At 37.9% G+C, this 12,065-nt stretch overlaps 1 protein-coding gene across 1 annotated transcript in view; it reads left to right on the top strand.

Annotated features, from left to right (window-relative positions):
* Positions 1-4,636: 4,636 nt before the first annotated feature.
* FAM83B (family with sequence similarity 83 member B) overlaps positions 4,637-12,065 on the top strand; it is a 44,208-nt gene continuing 36,779 nt past the window's right edge. Inside the window, exon 1 of the mRNA XM_026074268.1 lies at positions 4,637-5,080. Within this exon, the coding sequence (XP_025930053.1) occupies positions 4,637-5,080 (444 nt within the window). The remainder of the gene's footprint in view (positions 5,081-12,065) is intronic.

Raw genomic sequence — 12,065 nt, 5'->3', positions numbered from 1 at the left:
GCGGCGGCGCCTGGGGGCTGCGGCCCGTCCTGGCCGTGGGGGACGCGCGTGCCGCTCCCGAAGCACGTGGCGGCTCCTGCGGAGGGCTTGGCTGGGCCGGGCCGGGCCGGGCTGGGTTTGTTTGGTCGGGAAAGTTAACTTTCCGGCCTAAAAAAAAAAAGCAGCAGGAACACTTGTGGTGTTATTTTTCCCCTGAATTCTGTGCCCTTTGCATCCGCATAAAAATACTGTAGTGATAATGAAATAATTACCTGTTGCTGCTTAATGTTAATAATTATTATTTGTTGCTGATACAGTGTTGTAATGCAATGATTGATAGAAAGCAGCTGTTATAAAATGTCTGTTTATTCTGCTGAAGGGTGGTCAGACCAGGCCCCTAGGCAGTGAGATTGCTCCCAAGAGGAGCCATGGGCCTGAGGTGCTCAGGTGGGTACCCCAAAACCCACCCCCGGCTTACGGGGCAGCAAGCACTGCAGCAAGGTGGTCATGCGAGCTCAGTCTCCCTTTATGGTGGTGGCAATATTGAAACTTTGCAGAAACTGAAAAAGTGATCGCATTTCCTTCGGAAAAGACATAAGGGCTTCCCAAGGAGAGCACCATGGCCTGGGCCTTCCCAAGGTTCAGCCATGCAAGACTGAGGTTCTCCAGAATAATGTGCTGAGTGGCAAATTTTGGAAATCCTGAGAACAGGAGTAAGGTGAGGAAGTTGTTTGACTTCAGGTCTATCCTGGAGGATTGTGTTTCTGGAACMACTGCAAAATGTTGTATCATTTTCTTCAGTGGCCATTTGTCATCCGTCGCTTTTGTGGAAGCGACTGTGTGTATCTTTTCACAAAAAAACATGCGTTGACTCTTCTTTCAAAGCAAAAGCCTTCTTCTTGCTGGGTTTGTGACAATAGCATTGGAAAGATCAGAGCATATTGTTAATAAAAGGACAAGATGGCCACATCAGTGCAGGATTCAGAATCTGCTTTCTTCATCAAAAGATTCAGTTCTAGCAGCTGCTTTGGAGTGTAAATTCCCTGTTCGTTCAATTGAAGCCCATGTGGTACTTTGTAAAAAAGTTTTAAGCAATTGGTGTCTGTGTCCATCAAGAAGATGGGTGATACACAGGACATTATGTGCACCCCCCAAAAACATATAGAAAGGACTGTAATTAACAGTTAAGGTTACTTCTCAGAAGAACACCAGCTTTCCTGGTGCTGGTAAAATGTAGAATCCAATACATGAAGTCTGGTARGGTGTAGATGACATCTGCAGAGGTGGGAAGATGGGTTTAGTCAGGCCACCGGAAACATCCCAGGATGGGCTGGATTCTGCCCATCATGCCTTACTCATTCATATTAGTAATAGAATTGTTTACCTAAGCAGAGTAAATCCTGATCTTCAAAGAATCAAGTTGAGTGTGCAGAAGTCAATGTACATGGTTGAGGAAGACACCAAAAAATTTATTTCAGAATTTTGTCTGAACATCTGTTTTTCTCTGTCTCTCAATCCATCAAAAGTTTTATTAGTGCCATAGATATATTTCCTACAAAATAGCTGTTACTTTCTAAGAAGGAAAATACCAGTTTCAAGACATCTAGAGCTTTTGTCAAATATGCCTGGAGCCATAACTTTACTTTGAGAGTTTTCTTCTGTTTCTTCTCATCATCTCAATCCGTATTACATGCTGATGTCCTTAATCCCAAAAAGCAGAATTAGAATTATTTCTTCTCATCTGTCCTGTGATTTTTTTCTGTGTTGACAAACGTAACATTTATTTTCTTTAATAAATGTATACTGCTTTAAACATCTTTTATAAGCAGCACTCATAAATCAAAGATCAACATCAAATATATTCTGTGTAAAATAACTTGTCTTGTTTGGAAGAGACTGTACTAATGTAGAAGTCTCACCTTTCCAAAATTATATTATACTTATATGCAGCTTTCAGCATGTGTCTGAGCATAAGTAACTACATTTGACCCATGCCACAATTAATTAATTCATTGTCTTCAATAAAAAGTCAAATGATATACTGTATTATTACAAAAAGCAAACCAAAAGAACAAGAGACATGTGAGCCAGTGTACATGCATACACACACACACACATCATTTTTTTCATTTCACTTGTTCATAACATTCTATATTTTATATTGCACAACTTATTAAGTGCAGTCTCATTCCCTTTTTTAATTTTCAAAGGAAAGAGAGAAGAGAAGAAAAAGAGATCTAGACAAGCTTTTGAAATAAACATCTAGATGTCTTTCTCAACTATATATATGCAAGAAATGGCAAAATTCCTATTCTAGGCGCATATGCTTGCCAAAGTAAAATCATTTTAGAAAAATCTTTCATTTGCCTTAGTAGAATCAGGATTCAGCCTTTAATGTCGTAATAAGAGTGAGTGTTTTCTTACAGTGTTTAGAGTGATACTAGTCCTGGAAATTCCTACAATAGAAGTATATTAGATTTTCAGTTAAGTAACCTATATTAATGTTATAACTTCAGGACAACTCAGATAAGTAACTCTGCATTTTGCGCACTTGGTAGTTTTTCATTTTTCATCTCCAGTTTCTTGAAAAACTGTTCCAGATAATTGGCTCTCATGAGACACTGATTTGAAAGTTTTAATTTCACAGTACTGTAAGAGTTTGACTTTTCAGTTGTCGGGTTGTGTCTGCACCACGTGCCTGGCTCTCCATTGCATTTCATCACATGTTGTCATTTGTGTCTGGACAAAGTGTGCACATAAATGCTACCGTTCCTATTCTACAACATTTTCTTTCCACCTTTTTATGGCAGTGTACAACAAAGCCCTTCATATCTGTCGCAGGGATATATGCAATTCTCAATTAATGGAGAGCAATCAGATCCCTTTCACTTGCCGCTTTCCAGTTCACCACAAAGAGCTGCTCTGGAAGCAGCCAGAAACACTCCTTTCCCGCAGGTTCAAAAGCAGTCCTATCTGGGAAGATCTATCCTGCTACTTGGCTGAGAGACAGGATTCAAATGGAATTATTTCATATGATGTGCTGATGCCAGCCTCAGATCTGGATTTTTCTTTCTTCATCCTTTTTTAACCTCAGACTTCCCAAGTTCCTCAGAAATCTTGGTTTAATTGAACATTTGATTGGGTTTTAGAGTATCAGTAGTATATGGAGATTTTGATTTTCATTCCTTTAGGTTAATGCAGCTAATTTAGATTTCATTTCAAGAAGATTTAGACTATTCCCAACAGACTGTGGAATGCAAGTGCACTGGTTGCAAAGATATCTGAAGGGTCTTCATATGAAGAGAGAATTATGTTATATTTATATGCCAATAAATAAAATCAGCACTCCGTACGACTAGTGCTCACTATCATACTGCTATACTATTCATTAGGCTTGTAAGGAAACCTTATGTTAACTTTCAAACAATGCTTTGTATATACTTACCATAATTACTCTGCCTTGCTACCTGTTTTCCCTACTTCTGCTAACCTTCTCTAAACTTCTTTATGACATAGGCTTTATGTTCTAGCCATTAAAGATCAAACAGTGCTACCATGTTTCATCTTTCTATTTTACATGACCATGTTTGTGCTATTCTCATGAAAATTCCCTTTTTTCTTCTGGCTTACCTCCCAACTGTACAGTGCAGAAGTTCATTTAAGGTTCAGTTTTTAGGCAGACTGTGGAGTTCCTGCAGTCCTGTAGAGCTGCACAGATGTAAAGGTAGGAACGGTGGCTGTTTGTCCTCTGTGTACCTTAAATCCCAAGCTGATGCAGCAGGAGCCATCCCTCCCGGCCTCTGTTGCATGAAATAAAAAGATAGTAATAATGAATTTATAAATCATCAGCATCAAACATCTTATTTATTATTAATGTTTTGAACAAAAAGGTAAGATTAAAGCAGCCGCTCCTTTTGGCAAAAGGAATGAGCAGGGTGGAAACTAGACATCAGATTGCTGATTCAGAGTTTGATCCTAGGTGTGGGAGGAGAAATCTTTCTGGAGTTCCTCATAACTCACTGAAATGAGATAGGCTGGTCCTGTTGTGAGCAACAGATGGATTATATCAGCATGGGAGAGCAGATAGATAAGGAGAAGGGCCTGAAAGACTGTGGTTTCAAAGAAGCCAGAAAGAGGGTATGTATTCAACAGAAAGCTTAATGCATCAAAAAGTAGGAAATAAAATTAGTTTGTGAAATGTTTCTCTTAATACTGTTCTGCCAGTTACCGTAAAGAGAGTTTTGAAATACCGTCTACAGTAGTATATTGGAATATGCATAGGGTGTATACTGGAGCTGCTGGTAGAGGTGTTCACTGTATTGTCAGCTCTGCTGTAGCTTTTAATATAGGAACTTTGCTAAATCACTTAATCTCCTGTGTGTTTAGTTTTGCCTTATGTAGAAGAGGCTCTTTAAGTAGCTTCTTAGTATTCATTCGGGAAGATAAATCCCTGAGCATTTTCAAAACATTCTGAATTAGCTGGATGGTGCTAACAAAACTTACAGTAATATTACTTGAAAAATATTTTGAAGGATGTGTGTGTGTCATAGACTGCCACAAATATTCTGATTGCCTTCTTTCTTTCCTCTCCTTACAGGTACATTTCATCAGCTCATGAATGAAAGTTTAAAAGACTTTATACGAAATATATGTGAAAATGGAAACTTCATCTTTGCTTTCGTCCTTACATGATGAATGCAGATCAGACAACTACATTGAACCTCATTACAAGGAATGGTATCGAGTAGCTATTGATGCTCTTATTGAAGGAGGTGTAGAAGCGTACAAAGAATTTCTTTCCAAAGAGAGATGCTCAGAGTTCCTAGCAGATGAGGAAATTGATTATATTTTGAACAATGTCCATAAACTTCCCCAAAACACAATTTATTTTTCTAACCATGCCATTGATGACACCTCTTCCTCGGGAACCTACTGGCCTATTGAATCAGATGTGGAAGCTCCAAATCTTGACTTAGGTTGGCCTTACCTGATGCCTGGAATTTCTGGTGGCACAAATATTGATCTGCTTTTTCATCCGCCCCGAGCGCAGCCTTACACAATAAAGGAAACTATTCGGAAGATGATACGAGATGCAAGAAAGGTAAATGTGAAAAATATTCAAAAAAAATTAGCAATAACAATCAAGTTGTTGCTTTGCAGAGACATTATTTTTCCCTGCCACTGGCAGGAAAAAATGATCTGGCTGCTAACAATTTAAACTAAAAGGTTCTCCTGGGCTGAGATCAGTCCCTTGCTATCATATGCAACAATGTTATTAACTTTATTTACAAGGGATCAGAGATAAATTAAAAGGTTTAATGAAACATATTACCATTTTACTATAATGCTGACCAGTCCATGAGAAATTTGTAGGTAATCAGCATACCTTTTCTTTGACCTCAGCTGAATGCACCTCAAGTGATATAATTCTGTCTAAGTTAAGGGTATGCTCTAAGGTTTCTCTCATGTGTCAGTGGGAATATACATGCATGGGTTTGGTATGCTAGCCTGTTGTTATAAGAAAATAACATCTTGATGTACATCAGAATCATGTACTTTAAGGGTCTCAGTTTTTGTGATTTTGCATGTCAACTGTCCTTGAAGAAATTAGGCAGGAAAGTCTTAAAAACAGCTCAGAAGAAGCATGGAAAAAATTAGATTTAGGAGACAACGAAGTAAGTTTTAGTTGCTTACTTTACCTTCATTTCTGGCTAATGTCTAATTTATGAGAAATGTGGACACTTCTCTGAATGTATTTATCTCTACTCAGGGGAACTTGGATCTTGGGTTTCCTACCTTGCTTGGTAGAATCAAGTTAGGAAAAAGAAATAATTGTATCAGTATGCAGTTCTGTTTGAGCTGGGACCATATTACCTCTTTAAACAGATGTTACAAGGTTTCAGAAGTRTTGCTAGGAAGTATATCATTGATTGTCATGCTTTCTTCCCAGAGAAAGAGAATAATCTGTGCTTCAAACTTTATTGAAAGAATAAAGATGATGGCACAAAAAGAAGTGTTCCAGTGACACACACTCACTCTGTATTCCTGGTACCTTCTCCAGACTCTTCCTTCCTATATCCTTTATTCCTCCTTTCAGGTTCCTTGCGACTTGGTGCTAGCTTTAAATCCAGAGAACGAACTTTAAATAGAGTTATCACTTGGCCTTTATCGTGTCATTTACGTTGGACACCTGCTCTATGCTCTTATAGCAAAGAAGAGGAGAATTACTCTACTCCCTGTTGCCCCTTTCAGAATGAGATGGAATTTAATTTGATGTCTTCTGTTTTTGTATATAATAAGACATGGCCATTAACTTGGGCAATATACTCTGTGATCTTTTTTCAGCTGGAGCTCCTGAGCTATGAATGCATCCCCTTTAAGGGAAAAAAAGACAACACAGTTAGCTCTGTTGCCAAGACTAGATCAGTTTTGTGATGAGATCTTGGAGTACCATAAAGAAATACTGTTTCCAGTCAAAGTTTTTGTGTTTGCTGCCTTGCCGTCTGTCTACATGCAATCCAGGCCCTTTCCAATGGCTCTTTTGCGCACGGGGTGCTGTCTCATAAAACACTCTTTTAGGAAGTATGCATCCTCTAAATGCTGTTATGTAGAAAAGTTAGATATAATTCTTACTTCTTTTTGAGAAAAAAGTTCAGCTCTCTGATATGCTATAGCGCTTCCACGTTAGTAAAGAGAATGTTACATATGTGTCACTGTCCAAATGAGCTATGATGTGACAGCTCAAAGGTTTATTTAGTTGATCTGTACAACCTCAAGAGCAACAACCATAACACTTCTGGTACAGTGATTGGTTGCTCCAGGAAGCAGCAATTAAGTCTGAAAGACATAGTGCTGTTTCTCTCTTCTGTCTGCAAATACAAGTGACAGGCATAGAAAAGTTTAAAGGATCTGTAGGTAAGGTAAGGTAAAGTAAGGTAAAACAAGCTCACAGCAGGCAAACATGCTGTAAACAGGCTAACCTAAGCCACTTATAAATATATAGTTATATTAAACAGGGTTCTTTGTTATGTAGTAGTGCAAGCGTGTGGTCATATGAGGATTGTCAAAGGAAATAGAAAAAAGTTACACATGAAAAAAAAACCCTATGAAGAATAAACAAGTTCTTCAGCAAATCACATTGAACTGATACAGCTCTAAGCAAGCTCTATGGGAATTTTAGCAAACTTCTGTGAGAAAATAAACAGACTTTTGGAGGCAGGAGTATTCATACCACCTAACTTTAAGCCCCAAACTAATATACATGAGTCCACCAAATGAATGCACCTGAGTTCAGAGGCTGTTTTCCCTAGGTTACCTGAACAGTTGGTAGAGAAGGAAACCCACGCCCCCCTACAAGGGCAATTCAAGGAATATAAGTTTCTCCACTGATTCACCCAATGAAGGAACTCTTCAAAGTAAATAAACTAGCCCAAAAATTCATGAATGAGACTGAGCCAGTTGAAACCTGGATTCTTTTAAATATCTGGAGATATGTAAGGGTAAGATGACCTTATTAGTAGACTTCCTCTTGACCTCTTTCATGCTTGATGCATCAAAGTGTCACTCCTTGAAATGATTATTATGTATGTTAATTTTGACCTTAAGGAGATGTGTAGTAAACATTAGGCAACTTGCTGTCTGACAGTGATTTTTCCTGACTAAAGGAGGAAAATCAATTGTAAGGCTCCACTATATTAGAGTAAAAACAGTGGCTAGGAAAAAATGTCAGAAGAAACTCTTGCCACTTACATTTCCTAAATGCATAATCTATGCATAAAAATTATGCACATCACCTTCATTGTAAATGCATTTAATATAATAATGGAGTTTTTCTATCAGAAAAGGGTCAATATTATTAAATCACAGAAAATGAAGTAACCATTTTAAGAAGTACAGATTTTGCTTAAGACAAATACATATTTGGGAGCCCCTTCTGAAGACTTGTTAGGGTAGAGGAACTGTGTCATACACGGGATGACACTGCAGTCTGTGCTACAGCACTTCTGCTGGATTGGTATGTGGTCACGGTGATGTCAGCAGAGTGCCTTAAGTCAGACCTAATGTGCCAACAACGTGGGTTTACTGTTGGTGTAGCTAGACCGCATCTCCAAATGATGCAGCTCGACAACCGCCCTCCTCTGTCAACATAACCTGCGTTCATGCAAGGAGACTTTTTGACATGACTGTGTCAGCTGGGGAGATATGAGCCTTTTTCAGATGTTGATATAATCATCCTGGAAAAAAGCACTGCAAGGTCTGTCTGACCTTAAAGATGGACAGACTTTTGTGAACAAGCCAGTAGCCTTATTTCTTGTGTGTTTTTGAGGATTTTACCTTTAATCATTGGCAGATGAAGCTTGAGGTGCTCCTACAGCCTGACTCGTCCCAGCTGGACCGTCTGAATGGCAACTGATAGTGTTTAGCAGTTTTTCCTGACATGGTTATTCATCTGGGAAATAGTATCAAGATGACTGCTCATCTGTGTCAGATTAATGTGAAACTTCCTTCTCCTACTGTAAAGTAACTTAGAGATTTCAGTAATGAAGTGTCCCTTCCTTGTATGACTTTTCATAATAGTTGCCTTAAAACTGTCAGCTAGGAGGTTTGTACTTGTGTGCAAGAGATATCTTGTACTTTCTGCTCAGGTGTCACCAACATTGTGAGGCAATGGGGAAGGGACAGGACAGAGCAGCAAAGGGTCCTTCTGGCAGTGTGTTTTTCTCTTACTCTACTAGCTGCATTCCTCTCTCCCCCACCAAGACATTCCTACATAGTTTTAGAGAGAACGCGTAGCTCTGAGTCTTTTAGATTGATATCAAATAAGGATCAGCTCTTCCTGGAGAGAATTCAAACCTGTTTTTTAAAGGAACATGTTGTTTAGACAGCCCAAGGATTAGTTTTCCAACACAAGCCAGAAAACACTCACAGGCTTCCCTGCCATACTTTTGGGATTTATGATGGAATATATTAAGTTATCCACTACACGATAAATATGCAGTACTTTTCACTGATTTCATGTCATTCAAATAGACCAATTCTTAAGCCTGGGTTCCTAAAATCAACAATAGTTGCGGAGACTTTAAAAAAAAAGTTATTTGTTTAGAAGCCTAAGTAGAAATTTAGATGGTTAACATGTTACTACTTGGGGAAAACAAAAAAGACCCTTGTTTTCACTGAATTACTCATGTGATCAAGCTTTTTGTGAAGAAAGATCGCAAATCTTGGACCTTTAGAAAAAAAATTAAATTACCCTTAAAAGAGATTGCTATTAAATCTTGCTGGACCTGTTGGAGATACGCCTTTAGAAAGTCTTTCTTTGATTCTCGTGAGAGAGAGTTGTGTACAAAATGTGAGTATGATTCCGGTGTTGTCTGTTAGCTCATTGGACTTAATCAAATAAAGAGATACAGTTGACTCCCTTTATAATCATATAAAAAGGAAAAAGTATTTTCTGCTGGTCAGATTTATCATTTTGTTTGTTTGCTTTGTGTTGTTTCAGGGAAAAGTGAGATGTTTTGTGTTACCAAAAAAAAGATTATTCACTATTGTTCTCCTTCTTTGGCCATGGGCATAAGTACAGTAACAGTAATCTAGTACAAGCTACATTCTAGTATGAAAGAAAATCAGCCTCTTTGCATGCCTGTGTGAAGAGAGGTGTTTCTATACAGAAAGAAACTTGTAGAATATGGGTGTGGAAGACTGTGTTGAGCAATCTTTTTTCACTCTCTCAACAATACTCTTTGCCAACTACTTTAAATATAATTCGAACAGAGATGGGAACAATGATAAYGAACTGTGCTTGAGGCAATGCTTGTCTTAGCTCATTAACTGCAGCATTCCGAGTAGATGAGAGAGAGGGACCACATTTTATTCTTCATAAAAGCTAGAGAAATCTGCTGGATTCAAGGAAAGATAATAGGTAGATGAAATAATCATCCCACTGATAAGTTTTGTATATTATTTGTAGAGTGTCTGATAAACAATGGATATCTTTTCTAAGACGAGAGTAACACATAGAAAGACTCTATTCTCAACTACAGATGCCTCTCACGTGAGTTGAAGATGTATAGGTGACATTCTCCCTGCTAAAATGTTCCACCATGCAAGGATTTCAGCAGGTGCTTTTTGGTTCAGCTGCTTTGATATAAGCTTATTAAAAGGTGAATTCATTTGCTTCTACTCATCTTCTGTTAAATGACTTCCTCTTATTTGAAAACCAGCATGCCAGTCGTGTATAGTTTGCAGGTGAAACATAATTGTAAGCTTTTGATAGATGTCTTAGAGAAAGTGAGGTTGTGTCCCAGCTTTTCTAATCACATTGGGCACATGCCATGCATCAGAAGAGGACATGTGTCTTGTTCTTTGCGCTGTTACTGTGTGACTCAATGTCTCTCTCTTTTTTTTTTTTTGTCCTCCTCTCACAGCAATTAATTATTTCAGGTGTTTTATGTGCTTGGATTTGCCTTTGGAGACCTCACACTATTTTATTTGCCTGTCTCCTTCTACTGCCACCCCTAGAAGTGACAGAGCAGTCACAATAATAAATTTATGCAATATACAAAGAAAGTAGGCATTAATGGGGCAAATTTGCAAGTACTTTCATTCTTTTATGTGACCATTCAGATTTCAGAGGAGCAAAGTACAATGATTTAATTATAAAGATTTAAAATTTATGACTAATTTATGACTAAATTTATGACTTACAGGAAAGTTTTGGTAAATTTGCTGGAGAAGAGGTTTGAACTGTTTTGAATGGGAAAGTTTAAGAGGAAAGGGATGTGAAGGAACACAACTGACAGCAGGTGGTTTGACCCACCTCTGATTTGACAGGACTTGATCCAGTATTCCTGGGACTTCTGTGAAAGGCTTTTCTTATATAACAGATGCTCTACACCCTATACTCAAAATTTTTCCTGGTGTTTTTCCCTATTGGGTAGGAAGGATCTAAAACTGAAAAGCAGATAGAGGCTAGGGCTGGAATGGGGAGTGGGAATCGCTGAAAAAATCATGTAATCTCTTGGTGTGGTTTTTAACTCATAGGTTTGTATCAGGTCAAAGCTTTGCAAGACTGCTTAGCAATATTTGGTAGTTGTATTTTATGGTAAAAATTATCATGAATTAATGTACAAGTATTGCCATTTTTATGTCACAATTGGGCTAATGTGTTATCAAAATATTACACATCTATGATGGTTTTAAAAATAGGGAAAATTAAAGACCAGATCTTACAGGCAGGTGTATTTCTTTATTACTATATCTGTCTAGTTCACATTTATAAGAAGTAAGCAAACGCATATGCTTTGTAGCAGTATTTTTTCATTAAAACCTTTTCTCTCATTGACATAAATCTTAGTCAAAACAAAACAGTGCTATTAAAAAGTCATTTAGGCTTTTTGCACATTCAGTAGATTAAAAATGTCCTTTGTTATGCTCAGCAGAAACTTTACAATAAAACATGCTCAAGTGATTGTAAGTAAAAATCTGATTTTAATATGAACATGTTGATTTAAAATTATTTTGCGCAGGCAGAATGCTTCTTTTGGTGCTCAATCCACTGAGTTCTGGGTTTTTTGCCCCCCTTTTCTTGCTTGGTGGAAGAAGACCGATAAAGTTGAAGTGCTATTTTTGTTCTTCTGAATTCCTATCCTCAAGAGATCTGAGTTTTCATAATTTTTTTCAGCCAGGGAACAATTTTGCCTGAAGAACTATAGGCTTAATCACTTCACATTTATTATTGCCATAGGCCTTTTTTGATCTCTTACAGTTTTAGCACTGCTTTGTGATCTCTGATAGCTTTCCAGCATAGCCAGTGATGCTCTGAGGAATGGGGGCACATTTTGGGCAATTTTAAACTTTAAATTCATTTGCTATGTATCAGAATTTGGAAACTAGAGTATTATACTACATAAGACAGAATTTAAAAAGAACAGAGCCTGGTATAAGGGATCCTGCCTCACTGCAGCAGTATTTGCATACTGCAATACAACAGAAACTACATGGAAAATGGAGAATCACTGAAGTGGACCAAAACAGCCCTGAAGCACAAAAATGTAAGGAGAGTTGCCAGTTCAAAATCTCCCATTCTT

The sequence above is a fragment of the Apteryx rowi genome, unplaced genomic scaffold, assembly GCF_003343035.1.
Source record: "Apteryx rowi isolate R43461 unplaced genomic scaffold, aptRow1 scaffold_383, whole genome shotgun sequence".
Lineage (NCBI taxonomy): Eukaryota > Metazoa > Chordata > Aves > Apterygiformes > Apterygidae > Apteryx > Apteryx rowi.
The sequence above is the reverse complement of the archived record's forward strand: the minus strand, read 5'-3'. Positions and strand labels throughout refer to the sequence as shown.